Genomic DNA, 25000 nt, shown 5'->3' with positions numbered 1-25000 from the left:
ATAATCATCATCACTATCATCACCATCACTATCAATACAACTCTTAATAACTGCGGCTGAAAACTGAAGGTCATCATCGCCTGAAAGCATAATGAATAAGGAAATACTAGGAGTGGTGGTTAGATATATTAATGTACATCTTTCCTACATAAATTACTGTATTCCTTTCTTTTGCAATTTGTGTTTGAATGATATGCATTACTCACATAAAAATGAATTTGTTTTACGGCACTCAACTATCTATGGAGACTATTTTTTTCGTTTAGCCTTCCAAATTTTTATGAACGTGCTGTGCAAGGAATGGAGTACATCTGTTCATGGCAACTATATCCCTGCTTCACTTCATATTGGGGCCTCATTGCACAAGACTTTCTATTTTATTTAATTTTATTCCTTCCACCTTTCTAGCGCTAGAGTTAATCGGTATTTTCAATCTTTCATGCCTTTGGTTGGTAAATTCTAACTTCCTGTCGTCTGCATTTTCCGTCTCTTATGACTTACATCTTTTCAAGAGGGAGGTTTCAAGACAGTTATTCTCTAATTTTGGAAAACTGATTTGTTCATTTGTATTTCTTCCTTTTTTTTTTTTCTCCCTAGGACAATGACCCTTTTACATCATAAACGTAATTATGTGTAGAAGATTTGCCAGTTTTAGCATTTGTTTTGCTACTGATGGCACACAAGTTATGTAAGGTTCGTCATTCTTGAATCCATAGAGTTCTGGTACATATACCAGCTTTCAAAATATGAAATACCTTCTTAGGAAAGGGGAAATGTTTAGGGCGAAATATAAATAACATACTGTGCTTTGTTCAATCTGTATTGGTTTGGTGAACATTATTATAGAAAAATTATTATGTAAATGCATACTATGCAAATGTGTAATGACCAATTTGGCTTTACTTTTTTTTTTTCCTGATCTAAAGTGGGTTGTTTCAAGTACAAAGTGTAAGTGGCTTCCATTCGTCACATGATACACAGTCACTATCTTAGGGCCTTAGGCAATCTCTGATCCATTCGTCACATGGATTCTTAAAAAGCCAAAGGAAGCAGTTACTTATTAACGTTGCTGGGACAGTTTCTGAATAGCCGTACATTTCATAGATTACAGAAATTTCCATCACTTATCTCAAACACAGCCTTCAATTTTACTTCGGTTTGAAGAGCACAAATAATCAGTTGAGCGGAGTGGTTTGTGTAAGATCAGCACATTGGCAGACTTTGCCCGCAATGACACAAACTTTTTTTTATAATCTTTTATTGATCTTAGTTTCTTCAACATATTGGCAGCCTTTGCCCTGATTATAAATGGACATTATTTATCTTATTTGTTTAAGATTATATATGAATGATATATAACTAATTGTGTCTACATCTTCTTTTCTTATTAAAAGTTATTTTTGGTTTATTCATCTGTATACGTATTTACTTATTTTTGGAACTTTTACAATTTTTTTCCCAGTGTGTAATTTATAGTAGAAAAGATTCCAAATTTGCTATGGGAACCCACCGTGACGAAGGTTCGGCCACCTACTGTGAAACCTGATCATTTATATCATTGACTCCTCTACTGATACATTCGAAATCATAATTACTGTCATCATCTTTTAGGGCAGGGGTTCCTAAACTTTTCCTGAACGAGTACCACATGGAGGTCCCATACAGCCCCTGCGTACCACCTGGTTCCAGAATAACTCAATTCTAGAAAATATCAATTTACGTATTCACAAGTAGAACACATAAATTAACTAACAAGAAACATAACTCAATTTCAAGAGAGGGAGGCATATATTTTTTCTCCACCAGCTGATTGATGCCAATTTTTTTTTATGTAAGACAATAATTTTTTTCTGAGAAAATAAATAAATAAATTTAACAAAAGATCGCATATGATCCTAAAAGTGCTTATGTACAACCTGGAAGGCTTTGCACCAAAGGTTGAGAGACTGTTCTCGGGACTCTCCCCAAAAAGTGAGGACACTGTAGTGCACCTCCCATTACATTCTTCATATTTAAATTGGTAGCTGAGAGATTCTGACTGTAAGAATAAAGAGAACGTATAGAGAGAAGAGAACACTGTGTAATACCTCACATTACAATTTTCATATTTAAACTCGTAGCTGAAACATGCCTTCGTTGATCCTTATATTATCCATTCACAAACTTTTATTCAAGTATGGAATCCTATGATTGCTTTATTCACACCTTTGACAATTTTTGTAATCAGTCTGAAAATGAGAACCAAAGGAGGCGCATCAGTTCCTTTACTTGCAATAAATAATCATGTCTCGACTGTTCCACTAACTAAGCTGACTAAGGAAACAACAGGACCGCACAACAGAAATGTATAAGTTAGAGAAATATGTGGATTGGTGGTGATGAGAAAACAGGATGAAGCAGACCTGAGTCATTTGAGTTGTCCAGCCGTTCATGGACGCGAAACGGATGTTTGTGCAAGGACACTGCCTGTGATAAGATCAATGTTTACATAGATGACTTATCAAACGCGTGCCAGCGTCTCCCTCAGGTTTCCTTCGTCTCATATAATAATGATGATAATAATAATTATAATAATGATAATAATAATAATAATAGTAATAATCATAATAATAATAATAATAATAATAATAATAATAATAATAATAATAATAATAATAATAATAACAATGGTAATAATGCTAATAGTAATAATAATAATCGTAAAGATAATGATAGTGATAATAATAGTATTAAAAACAATAATAATAATAATAATAATAATAATAATAATAATAATAATAATAATAATAATAATAATAATAATAATAATAATGATAATAACAATAGTAATGATAATAATCGTAAAGACAATAATAGTAATAATGATAATAACAATAGTGCTACTACCACTACTACTGCTACTACTACTACTACTACTACTACTACTACTACTACTACTACTACTACTACTACTACTACTACTACTACTACTACTAATAATAATAATAATAATAATAATAATAATGATAATAATAATAATAATGATAATAATAATAATAATGATAATAATAATAATAATAATAATAATGATAATCGTAATAATAATGATGATAGTAATAATCTGTCTTTCTATCCTTTTCCGGAAATCTCCATCCTTGGAGATTTCAATGTTCCCATCAGCTTTGGCTTTCCTCTCCCTTCACTGACCATCCTGGTGAACTAGCCTTTAACTTTGCCATCCTATATGACCTAGTCCTAGAGCAACTAGCGTAACACCCTACTCATATTCCTGACCATCTTGGAGATATGCCTAACATTCTTGACGTTTTTCCTACCGACAATCCTTCTTCCTATGATATTACTTTATCTTCTCTATTGGGCTCCTCCGATCATGGTCTCATTACTGTATCTTGTCCTATTTCTCCAATACCTCCTCAGGATCCCCCATAGCAGAGGTTCCTCTGGTGTTTTGCCTCTGCCAGCTTGGGGGACTTGAGCAGGTATTATGCTGAATTTTCATGGAATGATTACAGTACTGTTTCCGTGTCAGAGACCCATCTCTGTGTGCTAGATGCATAGCAGATGTGATAGTGTCTAGCATGGAGGCGTACATTCCTCACTCTTTTTCTCAACCTGAACCATCTAAACCATGATTTAAAACGGCCTGTTCTCGTGCTATACATGATAGAGAAGTTGCCCACAAAAAGTACCTGAGCCTTCTATCACCTGAATCTCACGCACTTTATTTTTCTGCCCAGAATTATGCCAAGTCTGTTTTCCAACTTGCCAAACACTCCTTCATAACTAGAAAATGTGAAAATCTTTCAAACTTCAACTCCTCACGAGACTTATGGCACTTAGCCAAAAACATCTCCTGATGGCACCACTACCATCTCATCTGTCTCAAAAGCTGAACTCTTCCCTTAAACTACTGCCAACAACTCCACCTAGGATGATTCTGGATTTGTCCATCCTTTACCTCCTCCCTCTGACTATTTCATGCTATCAGTTAGAATTCTTCGTAATGGTGTTTTCCATGTCTTCGTTGGCCTAATTCCTTGGAAGGCTCTCATGAACTTGATGGCGTCCCTCCTATCGTTCTCAAAAAACTTTGCTTCCGTGCTTGCACTTGACTGGCCAAACTCTTTCATTTCTGTCTATCGACTTCTACCTTTCTTTGATGCCGGAAGTTTGCCTACATTCAGCCTGTTCCTAAAAAGGGTATTGTTTTAATTCCTCTGACTACCGCCTTATAACTTTAATCTCTTGCTTGTCTAAAGTTTTTTAATCTCTCCTCAATAGGAAGATTCTTTAACATCTGTCACTTTACAATCTATCTGATCGCCAGTATGGCTTCCGTCAGGGCCGCTCTACTGGTGGTTTGGCTTTCGTTATTGAGTCTTGGTCATCTTCTTTCAGAGATTTCGGTGAAACTTTTGCTGTCGCGTTAGACATATCAAAAGCTTTTGATAGTCTGGCACAAAGCTTTGATTTCTCTTTGCAACTTCATCTCAAGTTTCCTCTCCGAAGCAGCTGTGGTAGACGGCCACTGTTCTTCTCCAGAATCTATTTACAGTGGTGTTCCTCAGGGTTCTGGGCTGTCATTCACTTTCTTTCTATTATTCATTAACGATCTTCCTAACTAAACTTCTTGCCCTATCCACTCTTACGCTGATGACACCACCCTACACTTTTCCATGTCTTTTCAGAGACAACCAGCCCTTCAGGAAATCAACAGGTCACGCAAGGACGCCACGTAACCACTTATTTTCGATTTTTCTAAAATTTCTGATTTGGGAAGAGAAAACTTAGTAGTGTTCAATGCCTCAAAATCTCAATACCTCCATCTATCAATTCGGCACAACTTTCCAGACAACTATCCCCTCTTCTTCAATGACATTCAGCACTGATTATCCTTGGCATATCTTTTACCCATAATCTATAAATTGGAAACTTCACATATTATCTCTTGCTAAAACAGCTCCTATGAAGTTAGGCGTTCTGAGATTTTCTCAGCTCCCTAACTGCTAACCCTGTACGCCCATGTATGGAGTGCTCTATTGAGTCTACTAGATAGGGTGGAATCAAAATCTTTTCGTCTCATCAACTCCCTCTAACTGTCTTCGACCTCTTTCTCACCGATGGAATGTTGTTTCTCTTGCTATCTTTTGCTCTATTTTCATGCTAACTGCTCTTTTGTTTTGCTGACTGCATGGCTCCCCTCCTGCGGTCTCGCTGCACAAGGCTTTCTTCTTCCTTTCACTCCTATTCTGTCCAACTCTCTATAGCACAAGAGTTAACCAGTCCTCTCAGTGTTTCATACCTTTCTCTGGTAAACTCTGGAACTCCCTTCCTGTGACTTGACTTTATGCAAGACGGAAGTTTCAAGACATTTGTCCCTGTCCTTTAGCTAATTCTATCGGCTCTGTAAGGAGGCTGGCGACTGAGTGGACCTGTTTACTTTATATTTTTGTTGCCTTTGGCCAGTCCTCCTCTCTTACACACACACACACAAAAAAAAAATGAATAAATAAATAAAATAAAATATTGCTACTACTACTACTACTACTACTACTACTACTACTACTACTACTACTACTACTGCTACTGCTACTACTACTACTACTACTACTACTGCTACTACTGCTACTACTACTACTGTACTATTACTGCTACTACTGCTACTACTACTACTGCTACTACTGCTACTGCTACTACTACTACTACTACTACTACTACTACTACTACTACTACTACTACTACTACTACTACTACTACTACTACTACTACTACTACTACTACTACTACTACTACTACTAATAATAATAATAATAATAATAATAATAATAATAATGATAATAATGATGATAATAATAATAATAATAATAATAATAATAATAATAATAATAATAATAATAATAATAATAATAATGATAATAATAATAATAATAATAATAATAATAACAAATAATAATAATAATAATAATAATAATGATAATAATAACAATAATGCTGATAACAATGATAATGATTTTGATAAAAATAATGTTGATAATAATTATTTTAATGAAATAATAATGATAATAATAAGATCATCATAGATATTTCAGTATTAAATCATAACTGTTGTTACTTTTGATGGCCGTATTCTCTCACAGCCTTAGTGGATGGAAGTAGTCACTTTTGTCTTCCACACCGGCAGTGACTGCCCGCACAACCTGAGCCTCCAGGTGTTCTTCCCCGACCGGCGACCAGGCGAAGAAACTCGCTATGGGATCCACTGCAGCGCCAGGTGTGTGTGTGTGTGTGTGTGTGTGTGTGTGTGTGTGTGTGTGTGTGTGTGTGTGTGTGTAAATTCAGCACGGGCGCTGTGGTGAAATTACATGATGATGTTGTCCTATTAAGATGTTTAAACTTCTTTTTATTTCCTGTGATTAACAAAATAAATTCGTAAAACTTTTTAATACTCTTTCAGTTCACAAGAGACGGAGGACCGTAGGTCGCCACCTGCTTCTTCTCCTGTGGAAAAGCCTATTGCTCAGAAAGAAACAAAAGGTTTTAACATTTTTTGAGATCTTCCTGCCCACAGCTCTCTTCTCCGTCATTCTCTTCATTAGACTCTTGCCAGGATCAGCCTTAACTCCGGTTTATGTTAATAAGGTCAGTCAGTTTCTCTGCTGCATTAAAAATAAATAAATAAATAAATAGAGATGAAGATTATAGAATAATCTAAATCAGTGTGATTACTTAAACAGTTTCCTCTTCTATTCCAGACGACTTACTTTTCTCACATAAATGAACAGGATCTCGAGAAACAATACCTCAAATATAACCCAGCCATTCTCAAGCCGAGCATGTACTACGCCCCAAACGAAAGTTTCGCTGCCGACACGGCGGTATATCTGGCGGATCGACTTGGTTGGCCTGCAAACGGTTGGTTTCGCAACTAGTTTGTATTATGATACTTTATCGTGTGTTACATTAGCTACATCATGCTTTATGTTATTGATGATAATTGTTCACTTTGCTTCCTTTGATTTACTATTTATGTGATGCCTAACTTTAAGCCAATATCTCCCAACCTCTTCTTTTTATTTTTTTATACCATGTGGGCTTTTCACGGGAATTTATGGGCTAAAGGGGATACTTATTAAGGGTATCTCCTATTTCAAAGCCCACCCGCTAGGAAACCGTTGCCCCGAGTGAGGAAGCCCAACCTACACTCAGACCGTAGACAGGATTCGAACCCATGCGCTTGAAGACCCCTCGGATCCCAAAGCACGCACGGATCCACTGTACCACGGCGGTGATAAATCTGACCAAAGCACTCCCTATTGTCATGTCTAAGCAGTCCAGCACCTCCTAACTAATGTCTTGTTATTAGAAGGATAAAAGAAAGTGAAGTGTGTGCATCACTCCCCAGCACCCCCTATAACTGATTTCATCATCCCAGGTTGGGAAACACTGCTTTAAGTGTACTGTTAAGATTTCGACCATCAGCTTGCTTTATGTCATGATAACTGTATTATTGATTATTCCGCATTCCTCAGCGTCAATTGCCAGGCATGTAACTCAGTAAGAACTATACAGATTCTTATGATCAATAATCAATAAAGAACGAGAAATGAGTTTAAGTCTGAAAAAAATAATGATAGGAAGGCATTGGTTCCGAAACAGAATGGTACGTGAATGAAATTGATTCAGTGATTAGGCTGTTAGTGCTGAGTCATTAGGCAACTTTGAAAAAATAACACAAATTTATGAATGAGGATGATATGATGACATGTAAATATAGGTAAGTAAACATAATACAGGGTCTGCCACGTGTGGGCCTGATGGATTCTTGCAGCTTCCCTTATTTTCTGGAGTTGTTATATTCTTGTATAATGAGCGAAGCTTTTCGTTTCCCGCACTTGCAGCCTCGCTTTACAAGACTTCTCACTTACTGTCATCCCTGTTCTGTCTCTTTTATTTCATCCATCGGTACACTCTAGACCTCTCATCCTCCTTCGTTTTACTCTTTCTTATAACTTGAGCTGGTTCAAGATATAAGAAACTGAATTCTTGGTCCCTTCTTCTCTTCCTTATTTCATTTCATTTTTATTTTAAGATTAATTTTCGTGTTTTTGACCAGTCTTCCTAATATGTAAAAAAAAAAAAAAAAAAAAGAAGGGGGAAAATAACAGTGCAATATTTCCTACAGGAAAAGATGTGACTCAACTTCGTGCTCTGTGATATGGTGTTTAATTATTCAAGTCATATCGATTTACACCTTTTTATACTAAATCCCTTGACCAGAGTGACTCATTCTAATATTGCAATATGTAGTGTGACTGAAATGTAATGTGCATGGAGATTATATATAGTAGGTATATCTTAACATTGCTGGTTCATTATTTTCTATTGTTAGGGAGACGATGATTCTTTTCCTCATTTTTCAGCTGTGGTAGCTGTGAATGACCTTGATGAAATGGATGAACTGGTTGAACAAAAATACTATTCTTCTAACGGCAGCTCTTCATCTGTCATTGGACTTCACTTCAAGGATATGCCTAACGACTGTGATGTGCCGGAAACCTTGCACTACTCTATCCGTCTGCCGGGCACGTGGTACACCGGAGCTGAGTATCCATTCTTCCAGCTTCCAGGACCCAGGAACCGTAGCAGAAGTTAGTTCACCCACCATTAGCAATACACACTATGTTATTTTCCTTATCCATAATGTTTATACGAGTATGGGAAACGGAGATAAAAAAAAAACCGCAGTTTTTTTTTTTTTTTTTCGTGTGTATGTGTCTTATTCACCACGATTTCCTACTGGTCATCCAGCCAACCTTTCAACTACGGAAAGAGCTCAGAGCTCATACTGACCGATCTTCGGGTAAAACTGAGATCACACCACTCATCACACACCAGGACAGCGAGGCCACAAACCCTTGATTTACATCCCGTACTTATCTACTACTAAGTGAACAGAGGCTACACATTTGCCTTCGCGCTCCCTGGACTCGAACCCTGGCCCTCTCGGTCGAAAGGCGAGTGTGCACTACACTATCCAGTGTATTCACGGTCACCTACCGGTGACCCCTTGAATAACATCCCGTACCTATTTGCTGCTAGGTGAACAGGGGGTACACATTAAAAAGGCTCGCACATTTGCCTCGTCGCACTTGGCACTCGAACCCGGGCCATCTCGGTTGTGAGCCGAGTGTGCTAACCACTATACCACGGTGTGTGTGGTGTGTGTGTGTGTGTGTGTGTGTGTGTGTGTGTGTGTGTGTGTGTGTGTGTGTTTAGATAGGAAGATACAATTATAAATCTTGTGAAAATTAATTTACCTGTTGAAGTAAAATTTTTCACTGTTTGTAAATCTCTAGATATACAAGAAGATACTGTGAGATTAATTCAATAGTAAGTGAGGTTAAAGAAATAATGGATGCAGTAATAATGATGATGATAACAGCAATGATGATAATGATTATAATGATAATGAGTAGTGTTTGGTGCAGTTGCTTATATCATATCATTATCATCATTGTTGTTACCATTGTTAATATTATCATTATTGTTATTACATTTTTGTTATTATTAATATTTCTATTTTCATTGATATAATAATGATAATAATAATGATAATAATAGTAACAGCGATGATAATAATCATAACATGGTACTAGTAACTGCACCAAACACAATTGATAGACAAAAAATTTCTTAAACTTGACGTCAAAATCTTGAGGTAATTTTACAGTTTTACCCTTTCTAAGTCTGGGAGAGTTCCAGTACCGTCAAGATTTTGAAGATATGTTTCATAGTCAATACTGCCAGATCGCTGCAGTCAGAGCATATGTTTATTAATTTCATCCTAACCATTGCGTTGTCTGTATTACTAACAGGTTACATAAATAATGGATTTGCTCTCCTGCAAACCTGGATTGACCGCTTCTACATTTCGAGGCTGACCAATGATACGCGCTACATGGACGAGTTCCAGGTGAGCCATTCATACTTAGTGAAAGTGTATGCTCAGTTATGGCAAACTTCAGACCATATTTTGAAACGCTACTTTGCAACACATTAATTTAAAAAAAAAGACATTAGTATATAGTACACAAATTTTTGAAGGGTGTTTTTACTCTTCTAGTGACAAATTAACAAGATTTCTATATTATTAAGAGGGAAATCCTCATGAAAACACCGCTAGTCGTCTATGTTACCTTTGAAAAATAACCATAATTGAAGTGTAAAGCGTTTCAGGATACGGGACAAGGATAGAGGGAAGCGCATTGCGATAATTAATGAATTAAAAAACAAGGGTAACCAAAACACCACTGACCACACCTGGCCATCTTTCCTTTGTTGTTGAATTCCGTTTACATGAAACTTGTTCATTCTAATTTCTTAAAGATATGAAGATCATGTTTATAGCTTATGTTGGAATGAGTGAAGTTGACGTAATTTTGCAGATCTAACGATTGATATAACCTTTTGAAAGTTGTGTAATCTTCAGCTCTCTTTTTCTACCAGTTAGACATCCAGCCCTACCCGTACCCTCCATACTCCAATGATGGAGGCCTCAGCCAAGCTTATGGGTCTATGCTACCGTCCTATATGATTCTGGCCTTCGTACTTTTATCTCCATCTCTTATCAAGAACGTCGTTCACGAAAAAGAGACAGGAGTGAGGGTAAGAAGGATGTATGCATGTCTTACTCTGTTAAATTCAGTTTTTATTCGGTTAAACTATTGTAAATGATTCAAAGGAAAAAAGCTACATGTTTGCATGTCTGCTTAAAAGCTGTGCTTGCCAATTTCAGCCTCTTGATGTATTTCATTATTAATTATCATTATAGTGACAAATGTGCAATAATGCAAAATGCACGACCAGTCACTGATAAACCCTAGAACCCTTTGCCTGCTTTGTCTGTGAATGTGTGCGTGCGTGCGTGCGTGCGTGCATGCGTGTGTGTGTGTGTGTGTGTGTGTGTGTGTGTGTGTGTGTGTGTGTGTGTGTGTGTGTGTGTGTGTGTGTGTGTGTGTGTATGTGTGTGTGTGTGTGTGTATCAATTTCTTCAATTTTTGGTAATCCTTTTGGCTCTCTCCTTTAGGGATCAACATGTCAGCAGGCTTTTTTTTCTGTTTTTTATTTATTTTTTTAAGCCAACGACCAGTATCCTAACATGAAAAAAAAGAGAGAAAAAAAAAAAACACGACAAGGGAGCAGTAGACACTTTAAATGGAGACTTGTATGATTTTGCAGGAGTTAATGCGACTGATGGGGATGAACAGATGGTTGATGTGGTTGGGTTGGTTCCTACATGCGTTGGTAGTGGTGCTTCTGGTGTCAAGCATCGTGACTATCATGCTCACAGTCAGCCTTCACCAGAGTGAAGGGTCGGTGCCTCCCATAATCAACTACACCGATCCTTCTTTTGTCTGGGTAATGAATACACTTTACGGCATTTGCTCCATCGCCTTCTGTCTTGCCATCTCGACCTTCTTCAGCAGACGTGAGTATCTACTGGCTGGGGAATCGTTGTAATACCAATCAGCTGATGTTACTGAAATGTTCGGTTCTCTTTTTTTTTCATGAAGAGAAAAATTAAAACACATTCAAGTCATGGACAAAAGCTATCAGCAGACTATAGATCGTAATAGTTCTATTCTCCTTTTTCTTTTGTAAACAAAACTTACTTATACACATGGTAATTTTATTTGACCGAGGTATTGCCTCTAGATGTGAGGTCAATAAAGAGGATAAAATATGATGGGAATTAAGTGCATGAGATCAAGATTTGACAAGGTGAGAAAAGACAAAAAAAAAAAAAAAAAAAAAACCGTTTTGTTGGTGTTAGTCTCAGAGAGAAAATGATAGGCGAAGGGAATTTTTGTTGTTTGCTAGAACGACCAAGCATGTGGGGAAATAATGGATCACGGAAACTCAATGATTATGGGAAGAAATAGAAAAATGTAACAGTATCATTCGGGGCAATGCATTTAATATAAAGATGCATCGTGCAGCTGCGTCTCTGTATAGCCCGGAATGTGTGATACGAGGAGAAAGTAGATCAGTGGGATGTTCTAAAACAGTGGTTTGCAACCTGAGGCCTCCCAGGTGGGACATGAGCACATTCAGTATCATATGCGAACTTTTAAAATTTAATTAATTTCTTTCATAGAAAAATTATTGTCGACTTACACTAGATAATCTAGCATCGATCAGCTGTTGGAAAAGAAATAGATGCATCTCTCGCATTAAACTGAGTTTTGTTCCTTGTTGTTAGTTCAATTGTCAATGAATAAGTTGATATTTGCTGAAACCGAGTTATTCTGGAACCAGGTGGTACGCGGTCACTGTGGGACCTCCAATTGGTACTCGCTCAGGAAAAGTTTGGTAACCACTGTTCTAATACATGCAATGAACGTGAAAAAGAAGTTCAGTGAAGCAATTATGTTACTAATTAACGCAAAGTTTGTTTAATTAAGTTGTCAAAGTATTGTATAGTTTATTCATAAAATTACTGCCTTGCAGCAACCTTGGCTACCACGCTGGGTGTCCTCATCTGGCTCTTCTCCTATTACATCCCCAACACATTCTTCTACTTCGACTACGATGACATGAGCCTCGCCCCCAAGGTGTTGGTGTGCCTCTTTCCCAATATGGCGATGACCCTCAGCTTCAGGGTAATGGCGATGTTCGAGGGTAGAGGTAAGAGAGTCAAAAAAGCTTGTTGATATTAATAAATCAAAAAGATTTATTGTTATTAAAGAGTAAAAAGGAAAGAAAAAGAGAAAGTATATGGTTATGCATGTGATTTCTTAACTGCACTCTTATATAGGAATGGACTGAATCCACAGAAAACAAGTCTTTTCATGACACTACGCTTTTTTATAAAAAAAAAAGCATCCCATTATTATTCTTTTGATAAATATTTCATAATCAGGACATATACTGTTTTTGTCATGAGTAGAAATATTGAATTATATTCGTAGAAACTTTTCTTTAAATGCATTCACTAATATTTCAAGAGTATTGTCCAGCATTTAATTAATTGTTTGATTTAAACACAGCCTGAAACAAATTAACTATGGAACTTGGCTCTTGGATACGAGCAACATACGGTGAAAAACTTATGATAGTAAGTATGGTTATGCTATTGAATATGTTAGTAAGGTTTGTTTTTAGTTATGGGGAATTATCAAGACATAACCTATGTTTAATCTTTAGGCTAAACATTGTCTGTAAGGCTTCGCACCCTTTCTCACCCTTCACCGTTCGTTCTCTCCAAAATTTATCGGCGATCAGTGCCCCGCTGTCAGTGTTGCGTTCACATTGTTAGGCCGTGCTCAGGTGGACGGTCTGTAAAGACATCCGCACCCCGACCCACAAAAAAAAAAAAAAAAAAAACTTTCACAAGTGTCTATAGTTAACATACCTACATTTTCTCTTTCTGTGAATTTCCTCAAGATACTTCCGTAAGGCCAGGCGCACAGTGAGACGCAGAGCAGGGCAGACGCAGGGCAGGGCAGGGCAGGGCAGCACAGCGCAGCACAGGCGTGGTGCGCACATTGAGAAGCAGTCTGTCGTCCTGTGCGGTAGCGTTGATCATGGCTGTTGCCAAAAATTACTTTGGAAACCTTAGTTCCGATTTCGACTCTCTCTCTCTCTCTCTCTCTCTCTATATATATATATATATATATATATATATATATATATATATATATATATATATATATATATATATATATATATATATATATATATATATATATATATATATATATATATATATATATATATATATATATATATATATATATATATATATATATATATATATATATATATATATATATATATATATATATATATATATATATATATATATATATATATATATATATATATATATATATATATATATATATATATATATATATATATATATATATATATATATATATATATATATATATATATATATATATATATATATATATATATATATATATATATATATATATATATATATATATATATATATATATATATATATATATATATATATATATATATATATATATATATATATATATATATATATATATATATATATATATATATATATATATATATATATATATATATATATATATACTCACCATCTTTTAATTGTAGACTCAATGCAATGTGAGCCCATAACTCGTCCTTATAAGTTCCTCTCATATAATCAGGATGACTACTTTGATGGCGAACAACCTCTATGAGTTGCTCCGTGGACGACATTGTTGAGTTGTATCAAGCTGCGCTGCACGTGGCACAGGAAACTGCGTTCGAACGACTGCGTCGCGCAGGCAGACACAGGTACCTGTGCTGTACTTTCCTGTGTGTCAATATGCGTGCTTAGGTTTAAACCAGTGAGATGTAGTTTTCTGCCCTGCTGTGTGCTGTGTCGCCTGTGTTGCCTGCGTCTCAATGTGCGCCCGGCCTAAAGGTCATACCTGTGTCGCGAGAAATTTGTTCTTTTTTTATGCAAGAGAGGCAAGTGGCCAAGAGCAAGAAAATGTGGAAAAAAAAGTCCTACTGGGTTGCCAGTTCCCTTAAATGTCATGTGAGTTATCCAAAATTCAGGGATAAATGTCTTGACACCTCCCTCTTTAAAGAATTCAAGTCGTAATAAGATGGAAATACAGAAGCAGGCAGGGATTTCCAGGTTTACCAGAGAAAGTTAGGAATGACTGAGAATACTGGTTGACTCTTGTTTTACAGAGTTGGACGGAAAGCCTTGTGTAGCGAGGTCGCATGAGGAAGGGAGGGATGCAGTTAGCAAGATCAGTAGAACAGTTAGCATGAAAATAGCAACATTCCGGCGGTGAGAAAGAGGCTGAAGACAGTCAGTCAGAGGAGAGGAGTTGATGAGACGAAAAGCTTTTGATTCCACCCTATCTAACAAAACTGTGTGAGTGGAACCGCTCCCCAAACATGCGAAGAGTACTCGATACAATGACGGATAAGGCCCTTATACAGAGTTAGCAGCGAAGAAAACTGGCGGAGAGGACTCAGAACGCCTAACTTCATAGAAACTGTTTTAGCAAGAGATGAGATATGAAGTTTTCAGTTTCGATTATGAGTAAAGGACAGACCGAAAATGTTCAATGTAGAAAATGGGGACAGCTGAGTGTCATTGAAGAAGAGGGGATAGTTGTCTGGAAGGTTGTGTCGAGTTGATAGATGGAGGAATTGAGTTTTTGAGGCATTGAAAACTACTAAGATTTCTCTGCCCCAATCAGAAATCTTAGAAAGATCAGAAGTCAGGCGTTCTGTGGCGTCCTGCGTGATCTGTTGACTTCCTGAAGGGTTGGTCATCTCTGAAAGGACGTGGAAAGATGTAGGGTGGTATCATCAGCGTAGAGTGGATAGGGCAAGAAGTTTGGTTAAGAAGATCATTAATGAATAATAGAAAGAGAGTGGGTGACAGGACAGAACCCTGAGGAACACCACTATTAATAGATTTAGGAGAAGAACAGTGGCCGTCTACCACAGCAGCAATAGAACGGTCGGAAAGGAAACTTGAGATAAAGTTGCAGAGAAGGATAGAAACCGTAGGAGGGCAGTTTTGAAATCAAAGCTTTGTGCCAGACTCTATCAAAAGCTTTTGATATGTCTAACGCAACAGCAAAAGTTTCACCGAAATCTCTAAAAGAGAAAGCCAGAAGATCACCAGTAGAGCGACCTTGACGGAAGCCATACTGGCGATCAGAGAGAAGATTGTGAAGTGACAGATGTTTGAGAATCTTCCTATTCAGGATAGACTTAAAAACTTTAGACAAGCAAGAGATTAAAGCTATAGGACGGTAGTTTAAGGGATTAGAACGGTCACCCTTTTTAGGAACAGGCTGAATGTAGGCAAACTTCCAGCAGGAAGGAAAGGTAGAAGTCGATAGACAAAGTTGAAAGAGTTTGGCCAGGCAAGGTGCAAGCACCGAAGCACAGTTTTGAGAACAATAGGAGGGACCCATCAGGTCCATAAGCCTTCCGAGGGTTTAGGCCAGCGAGGGCATGGAAAACATCATTACGAAGAATTTTAATTGTAGACATGAAATAGTCAGAGGGAGGAGAGAGAGAGGACAAGCCCAGAATCATCCAAGGTGGAGTTGTGAGCAAAGGTTTGAGAGAAGAGTTCAGCTTTAGAGACAGAAGAGATGGCAGTGGTGCCATCAGGATGAAATAAAGGAGGAAAGATGAAGAAGTGAAGTTATTGAGATGTTTTGGCTAGATGCCAGAAGTCTCGAGGGAGTTTGAGTTTGAAAGATTTTGACATTTTCTATTTATGAAGGAGTGTTTGGCAAGTTGAAGAACAGACTTGGCATCATTCCAAGCAGAAATATAAAGTGCATGAGATTCAGGAGATGGAAGGCTCAAGTACCTTTTGTGGGCAACCTCTCTATCATGTATAGCACGAGAACAGGCTGTGTTAAACCAAGGTTTATAATGTTTAGGATGAGAAAAAGAGTGAGGAATGTACGCCTCCATGCCAGACACTATCACCTCTGTTATGCGTTCAGCACAAAGAGATGGGTCTCTGACACAGAAACAGTAATCATTCCAGGGAAAATCAGCATAATATCTCCTCAGGTCCTCCCAACTGGCTGAGGCAAAACGCCAGAGGCATCTCCGATTTGGGGAATCCTGAGGAGGGATTGGAGAAAGATACAGATATTAGATTGTGATCAGAGGAGCCAAATGGAGAAGATAGGGTAGCAGCATAAGCAGAAGGATTAGAAGTGAGGAAAAGATCAAGAATGTTGGGCGTGTCTCCAAGACGGTCAGAAATTCGAGTAAGGTGTTGCATCAGTTGTTCTAGGTAATGGAGGATAGCAAAGGTGGAGGCTAGTTCACCAGGATGGTCAGTGAAGGGAGAAGAAAACTAAAGCTGGTGTTGAACATTGAAATCTCCAAGGATGGAGGTCTCCGCATAAGGACAGAGGAATAGAATGTGCTCCACTTTGGAAGTTAAAAGTCAAAGACTTTGCTATAGTCAGAGGAGTTAAGGGAGAGGTAGACAGCACAGATAAATTTAGAGGGTGATTATTGTGTCGAAGCCAGATGATTGAAAATTCGCCAGATTCAAGAGCTTGGGACGAGAGCAAGTTAAGTTATTATGCACATAGACGCAATGTCTAGCTTTGGAACAAAACTGGGAGAGTAGGAGAGAAGAGAAAAGGGGCTACTGTCAGTTGCCTCAGAAAACTGTGTTTCGGTGAGGAAAAGATGAGGTTTAGTAGAGGAGAGGTGGTGGTCTACAGGTTGAAAATTAGATCTAAGACCGCAGATATTGCAGAAGTTAATGAAGAAAGAGTTGAGAGTGGTGTCAAGACTTTTTTGGGTCGCTACCTGAAGAGCAATCCGAGCTGAGGACATTTCTGGTCCCCAGGAGGGGACTCCGAGGCTGAATTACTAAGAGTCGCCATTTTTTTATTTTGAGTGTAGGAAGTGTATGTACTAAGTGCATGTAGTTTTGTGAGAAACAAGTGCGGTGAGTGGTAAAATATGCAGGCTAAAGAACGCCTTGAATGATACTAAAGTAAATATGTGGCATGTTACCAGTCAATCAAAAGCTGTGAACCTCGAACTTCTTTCTTCATCCACATCTTCAGCGCTAGGTGTCCAGTGGGACACCATCTGGGAAACAGGCAACCCGCGAGATGAACTGACGCCAGGCGCAATATTGCTGATGATGGTCCTTGACACCTTCCTGTACTTGCTTCTGGTGTGGTACGTGGACCAGATCAGCCCAGGGAAATACGGCGTTCCGCTGCCCTTTTACTTCCCCTTCCAGGTGAGTGCCTTCGCTCAGCGGCGGCAGCGTGCAGCACCCGAGACTTTTTTTTTTTTTTTTTTTTCGTTATGGCCTATAGCGCCTTTAGGCATACTTGAAGAGTATGTGTGGGAAATGCTGTTAAGCTTCCACCCATTAGTGGCGCATGGAATTATATTTATAGTGGTAACCATATTAGGGCCCATATCACCACCTAAGCGCATCTTTGGTGTAACCACCTAGAACCTGGGTATCATGGTGACATCTAGGTAATTCTAAACCACTCGACAAATGGCATAGCTTCAAAGCGGCCACTGACCGTCTCTTGCATCCTCAGAGGAGTTACTGGTGTGGCACGCAGCCTGAGAGCGTGACGAGCAGCACTTCAGACAGCGACGACCCAACAAGCCACTACTTCGAAGAGGAGCCCGAGGGACTGAGGCCTGGCATTGTGATCCGGAACCTGCGGAGAGAGAGAGAGAGAGAGAGAGAGAGAGAGAGAGAGAGAGAGAGAGAGAGAGAGAGAGAGAGATGCGGTTGGTGAAGCAAAGGCTTTGTTGACGCATTGTTTCACCGCAGGAAGGAATTTCGAACACTGGGAGGAAAAGTGAAGGTGGCGGTGGAGGACGTGTCCATGACGTGTTATGAGGGCCAGTGCACTGTGCTGCTGGGCCACAATGGCGCTGGGAAGACCACCACCATGTCTATCCTGACAGGTGAGTATAGGCAAAGGAAACCGATCAGTAGGGAATGGATTTTGAGTGAGTGGAAGGCAGAAAAGAAGGAAGAATGAACTGAGAAAAAACTAAAGAAGATGATGTCGGAAAATCTCTTATTGTTGTAGCGTAAGGACACTTTGTGAGGCTGCAACAGAGTAAAGTTTTGGTTGTTGATAAATGATCCTTTGTTCCGGACAATGGCATGTTGAGGTCAATGATGAAGTGAGAACGTGACCGCCACTCTTTGCAGGGGTTTACGCGCCCAGCGGCGGCCAAGCGGAGGTCGGCGGCTGGAACATTGCCACACATCTGAGGGAAGCACGCGAGGAGCTGGGACTGTGTCCGCAACATAACATGCTGTTCGTTGACCTCACTGTGCTGCAACACCTACTTTTCTTTGGTCGGGTGAGTAGAGCGGGGCTGCGTGCCGGGGAGATCTGAGAGCAGAGCACATCCCCGTTGCCAGGTAACTCACCTTGTGTCCCTCCACAGCTGAAAGGGTTGACGACCAAGGCGGCGGAGGAGGAGGCCGTGGAGCTGCTGGGGCGCCTGGATCTGCTCGACAAGAAGAACATGTTCGGCAGCCAGCTGTCGGGCGGCATGAAGAGGAAGCTTTCCCTCGCCATCTCCCTCATCGGTGGCTCCAAGGCAAGGCTGACGGCCGGCAATACACATACGAGAGAGAGAGATTGAGAGAGAGAGAGAGAGAGAGAGAGAGAGAGAGAGAGAGAGAGAGAGAGAGAGAGAGAGAGAGAGAGAGAGAGAGAGAGAGAGAGAGAGAGAGAGAGAGAGAGAGAGAGAGAGAGAGAGAGAGAGAGAGAGAGAGAGAGAGAGAGAGAGAGAGAGAGAGAGAGAGAGAGAGAGAACAGAGAAAACAAGCAAAGTAACAAGTCTTGGTGGGCAGGTGGTGATCCTGGACGAGCCTAGCAGTGGCCTGGACCCTGAGTCGCGGCGGTGGGTGTGGGACGTGGTGCAGGGTGAGCGAGGCCGACGTACCATTCTGGTCACCACGCACCACATGGAGGAGGCGGATGTGCTGGGAGATCGTGTGGCCATCATGGCCTCCGGCAGGGTAGTCTGCGCGGGCTCTACATTGTTTCTGAAGAATATGTTTGGTAGGTTAAGTTATATTAAGTACAATACGTGATGGTAATATGACACAATAAGAAATCCTTGTGTTACTTATAGAAATATTTTTTAACTTTTTGGATGATTATTTAAACTTTTATAACGACATTATTTTTGTGTAAGCCGGGCTACTATTCAAAGCCTTGAGATAACTCCCCTTACACGTAACCAGGTGATGGCTACACCTTGGAGATTATCATGACGGAAGACTGTAATGTGGACAAGCTTAAAGAGGAGGTGAATAGGCACATGCCGAGTGCCGTCCTCCTCTCCATCCAAGGTGGTGAAGTAGCCTTCAAGCTGTCGCCAGACACCTCTCTCTTTGCCCCGCTGGTCAACAGCCTCTCCTCGCGCAAGGAGGACCTGGGCATCAGACACTTTGGTCTCTCGCTCACTACAATGGAAAAAGTCTTCCTAAGGTATGTTCAGACCTTCAAGAGCATTCACTATTGCTTCCATTCACTTGAATATTATTTTCTCCTTTTATCACTTTTACTCTTGCACTTTTTTCCCAGTTTGTAATCATGACTTCCGAAACCTAAATTGTTTAATCGTAAAAGGATATTTCACTTCCCATTTTTGAGAACTTGCTGATTTATTTCGTTTGCTTTGCTGTCGTTGATTGGATTTTGCGTCTCATTTGTAAATAAGTAATAAAAAATGAAATAGCGTTGTTTAGCTTTTGCGTCTGGAAGGCATACAAGGTGTCGGTTTGCAGTGTGAGCACAGTGATGGAAAAAGATGAGGAGCACCAGCAAACTGTCATCCCGCTCGATGAGGACGAACACACCCAGCACAGAGACAGTGTCAATAAGGAGAATGGCGATTTCTCCGGCAGCAAAGACCATCTCTCTGATGGTATGTCCGTCATGCAGTTTTATAACTCTCTATTTTCACCTTTTACACTTAATCAACTTTACCTTGACTGGCTGCGTTCTATAAAATCCTTCTTGTCATTGCCACATCAGATGAAATAGGATTTCATCTATGAAACAGGTAAAAAACAAAAAAGTCAAGAACAGAAATAGGTCAAAACTTGGAAAAGGATTTGAAATCTCTTATTCCCAAGAGTAAAAACACAATTTAAACGTGTACGTACAATTATTGTGTCATTGCAGGTGACTGGCGGAAGCTGACTGGAACAACACTTACGCTTCACCGCACCAAGGCTTTCTTCATCAAAAGAATCATCTACTCCATGAGGAAATGGCCGCTCTTTATCACGCAGGTACAGTGACTCACTAGTCCCTGTGAAAAATTTCATTGCATTTTTTTCCTGTTTGCAGTGAGATGCAGAAAATTAAGAGCTGTTAATATTTTTTTTCTTTACTTTGGTCGTTTCCCTTCATGAAACATCAAAACATTTGATTAGCAACCGCAAGAACTAAAACAGGGATAGGCATCAGTGTTATGCTAATAATTATCTTATTAGCGAAAGGAGAGATTCGTCTTATATTCTTGTAATGGTGGGTCTTAATGGTGGCTCATTAACAGGGTCTGGTGCCGGTGGTCGTGACCATCGCCTGCCTGCTGGTCGATAGAAACTTTAATTTTTTCCTCGCGCAGGAGCCTCTCCTTACTCTCACCCCCTCTATTTTTCCGAAGACATTCTCCTTCGTAAGTGCTGATGAAAATTTAACAGACCTGTCATCTCACTACAAGGATCTCTTCACCAGCAAACACGAGGTATTGTTAAGACCTGTGTAGATAGATGTGTGGTGGATTACTTTATAAACTATCTACATGCCTAATACAGGGAGTGCCAAGTGTAACGTACTGGCTTTCTCCTATGTTCTAATCTCCCAGCTATTATTTGAGTTGTCCCATCAATTATTGTAACTAGTAATGCCATGAATTACATTTTCAAACTTATATCTATATATTTATTTGACTCGAGCACACACACACACATACACACACACACACACACACACACACACACACACACACACACACATTTGCCTCGCCGCCCCGGGACTCGAACCCGGCCCTCTCGACTCACAATCGAGAGGGCCGGGTTCGAGTCCCGGGGCGGCGAGGCAAATGGGCAAGCCTCTTAATGTGTGGCCCCTATTCACCTAGCAGTATATAGGTACGGGATGTAACTCGAGGGCTTGTGGCCTCGCTTTCCCGGTTTGTGGAGTGTGTTGTGGTCTCAGTCCTACCCGAAGATCGGTCTATGAGCTTTGAGCTCGCTCCGTAATGGGGAAGACTGACTGGATCACCAGCAGGCGACCGAGGTGAATTACACACACACACACACACACACACACACACACACACACGCACGCACGCACGCACGCACGCACACACAAACACACACACACACAAACGCACGCGCGCGCGCACACACACACACACACACACACACACACACACACACACATGAAGACGGAGGTGTGGTGTCTTATCTCCAGATGCCCTTCACGAGAAATAATTTATTTCTGCTGTAGGTGGAAGAGACAAAGAACTTGACCACGAGCCTTCTACAAGCCGCCAATGAAAGTCTCTCACGTTACCGAGAACAACATACTTTTTCAGTGAGTCACCTGCCTCTGTCTGTTGTGTATTAATGAGCAGTATCGTGTGGAATGACAGAATGTATAGTATGTATATGCATTGTGTTTACGAAACTTAAACTCTCCTCTTCCTCCTCCTCCTCCTCCTCCTGTGTGCTATACTAGATGTGGTAGAAGTAGACATAATATTTTCTGAGGTTCCTTTCAATTCCATGTTCTCATTTTCTCCTACACAACATGGTGCCATTTCCTTTTCCGGTCAGCTTTAGCTGGAGGGATCAGGAGGTTGGTGGGGAAGAGCCTTCTCCTTTGCTTTTCTTGCTAATAGTTAGATTAGAACTGCTACTCAAACAACTTAGTAAGGATCTCAAGATCAGTTGCTTTTTGGACTTTCTTTGCATTCCTTTGTATTACTTTGTATTCCTCTTCCCTCACCAATTTCTAATAATTCTAGGCAAGTTTTCTGGATACGATTGACAACATAACGCTGCAGGTGTGGTCACAAACCATTCCCTTCCACACCGTGGGAATCGGCATCAACCTTGTGTCAAACGCTCTGCTCCGGTACGCCACCAACTCCACCAACAACACCATCACTACTGACAACTACCCGCTGCCGCCCAACACAATGGTATATACTCGTGAAGGCCTTGCTTTTGTTCATCTTAATTATCAATGGAGCGCAGTTTAGATATGATAGATTATGGTCATGTAGTAGGACCTTTAAAAGTGGTTGTCTGTGATGCGGGAAATTTCTAGAAATAAGTGTTAAGTCACACATATACACAAAGTAAGTGTTTTGAGCTTCTTTTCTATTTCCTCCATGAAATCAGCAACAGAGGAATATCTTTTTGCCCATCAAAATGGATGCCAAATCAATACAATACAGTTAGGTTTGATGGAGTTTAGCACGAGCCTTTGGTTTCAAAAATACCCTTCGGGTTTTATACATCTCTCTGTAGCTTCATCTCAAGTTTTTTTCTCTGACCGTTCTTTTGCTGCTGGTTTTTCCAAACTTTGTCAACAGTGGTGTTCCTTAGAATTTTGTCCTTTCGGCCACTTATTCACAAATTTTCTTTTAAGTCAAATTTCTCATCCTCTCTAGTCCTACACTGTCCTTGCACTTTTCCATGTCTTTTCGTAGAAGTCTAACCGCTCAGAAAGTAAACACCTCAAACAAGAAAGACACAGAATGTCTGACTTCTGATATATCAAGAATTTCTGATTGAGTATAACAAATTTAGTAATCTTCATTACCTCAAAAAGCCATTCCTCCATCCATCTACTCTTCTTCAATGATACCCTCCTTCTACATATAATACCATCGGTCTGCCTTTTACTTATAATCTATATAAACTGGGAACCACATCTCATCTTTAACTAAAATAGTTTCTTTTTTATTTATTTATTTTTTCTTTCACCTCCCCTAGCTGCTAACTCTTCACAAGGGCCTTATTTGTCCATGTATCGAATATGCTTTACATGTATGAGGGAGTTTCATTTATACCACTATTTAAGACAAGGTGTAATCAAAGCTTTTACTTTTAGTCTTGTCAGTTCTTTTCCTCTTCAGCCTCTTTATCATCGCGGCAATATATCCTCTCTTGTTATTTTCTACCATTATTTTCTCTTAAACTGTTCTGATCTTGCTAGCTGCATGCCTATTCCTCACGCGGCCTCGCTGCATAAGATTTTCTTCTTTTTTTCGCCTCTATTCTGCCCACTTCTCAAATGCAAAAGTTAATAATTTCTCTCAAATATTCATCTCTTTCTCTGGTGATCTCTAGAACTCCTTGCTTTCTTTCGTATTTCTTCCTTTCTATGACCTGAATTCTTTCAAAAGGGAAGTTTCAGGACATTTGTCCTTCTATTTTCGATTATTTTCTTGCCATCTCTTTTGAGACTACCACACGAGGGGATTTTCTCTTTTTTTATGTTTCCCTTGGCCAGTAACCCTCTTGTATAGAAAGTAAAGTGAATCTTATTTATGTAATATTTTTTATGCATTTTTTTTTAGCAACTGGTGGAAAAGGAGAAAATATATCATTGTTATACATGATTCTTTCTCAGTCTTACATTGCGAGCGTGTCGTTGTCTCTCACATAGGTTCCTGAATATGCTAATCTGCTAATGTAGGAGGAAAGGCGTAAGTGAGCAACACTTTATACTTGTGGTTTGTCCTTTACAGTGGCAGTTCAAGACGGAATTATCTGCCAGCTCTTTCATCTACCCAAGCATGATGTCCCTCGCCCTTGCCTTCCTCTCCGCTTCGTATTTAGTCTTTCCTTTACAAGAACGTGAAAGCAACACCAAGCAAGTAATTGCTACGACATCGTTTTCTATTCGTCCTTCCTTTTCTTCTTTTAGTTATTGATTTATCTTTGGGAAGTTTTTTTTTTTTTTTTTTTTTTTTTGTACACACAGGAACTTCTTCTAGGTGCAGCTGATGACGGGCGCTCCGGTGTGGATTCTATGGACCACCAACTTCATCTGGGACATGGGGACGTACATAGTGACTACGGTGCTCATCCTCATCGCTTTCATGACTCTCGACCCCAGAGGCTACTTCACCATTGACGCTGCTCCAGGTAAAAAAAAATGTTTGTTGCTCTCCACGCCCTCGACGACACAATGCAACACTCATTTGTCACCATTCATTCCTTAACCTATTTGATCATCGAACTGATATATGGGGTATATTTCCCTAATCCATATAAGTCTGAAACATTTCTTGTTTCTACAGTCATCATATATTATGGCAGATAAAAACTGAAAACTGTAAATGTTTATATAGACTTCGTGTCTTACTTTTAGTACTGAAAAGTGTTGCACATTGC

The 25000-nt window shown here is 39.5% G+C and overlaps 1 protein-coding gene across 5 annotated transcripts in view; it reads left to right on the top strand.

Annotated features, from left to right (window-relative positions):
• The window catches only part of LOC123516313 (phospholipid-transporting ATPase ABCA3-like), a 30245-nt gene that overhangs the window by 1886 nt on the left and 3359 nt on the right, over positions 1–25000 (top strand). For 3 of the 5 annotated variants that reach the window (XM_045275587.1, XM_045275588.1, XM_045275589.1), the window contains exons 2-23: positions 6138–6271; positions 6455–6639; positions 6753–6912; positions 8421–8648; positions 9876–9973; positions 10507–10665; positions 11239–11488; positions 12511–12687; positions 17637–17818; positions 18135–18265; positions 18377–18513; positions 18767–18921; positions 19009–19164; positions 19421–19631; positions 19817–20063; positions 20363–20502; positions 20763–20872; positions 21139–21330; positions 22098–22184; positions 22618–22794; positions 24352–24480; positions 24601–24751. In XM_045275587.1, coding sequence (XP_045131522.1) covers positions 6250–6271; positions 6455–6639; positions 6753–6912; positions 8421–8648; positions 9876–9973; positions 10507–10665; positions 11239–11488; positions 12511–12687; positions 17637–17818; positions 18135–18265; positions 18377–18513; positions 18767–18921; positions 19009–19164; positions 19421–19631; positions 19817–20063; positions 20363–20502; positions 20763–20872; positions 21139–21330; positions 22098–22184; positions 22618–22794; positions 24352–24480; positions 24601–24751 — 3484 coding nt within the window. In that variant the 5' untranslated portion in view covers positions 6138–6249. The remainder of the gene's footprint in view (positions 1–6137; positions 6272–6454; positions 6640–6752; positions 6913–8420; positions 8649–9875; positions 9974–10506; positions 10666–11238; positions 11489–12510; positions 12688–17636; positions 17819–18134; positions 18266–18376; positions 18514–18766; positions 18922–19008; positions 19165–19420; positions 19632–19816; positions 20064–20362; positions 20503–20762; positions 20873–21138; positions 21331–22097; positions 22185–22617; positions 22795–24351; positions 24481–24600; positions 24752–25000) is intronic. The other 2 variants (XM_045275590.1, XM_045275591.1) reach the window with 1 other exon arrangement.

Source organism: Portunus trituberculatus, chromosome 40 (genome assembly GCF_017591435.1).
Source record: "Portunus trituberculatus isolate SZX2019 chromosome 40, ASM1759143v1, whole genome shotgun sequence".
In the NCBI taxonomy this organism is placed as follows: Eukaryota; Metazoa; Arthropoda; class Malacostraca; order Decapoda; family Portunidae; genus Portunus; species Portunus trituberculatus.
The sequence above is the reverse complement of the archived record's forward strand: the minus strand, read 5'-3'. Positions and strand labels throughout refer to the sequence as shown.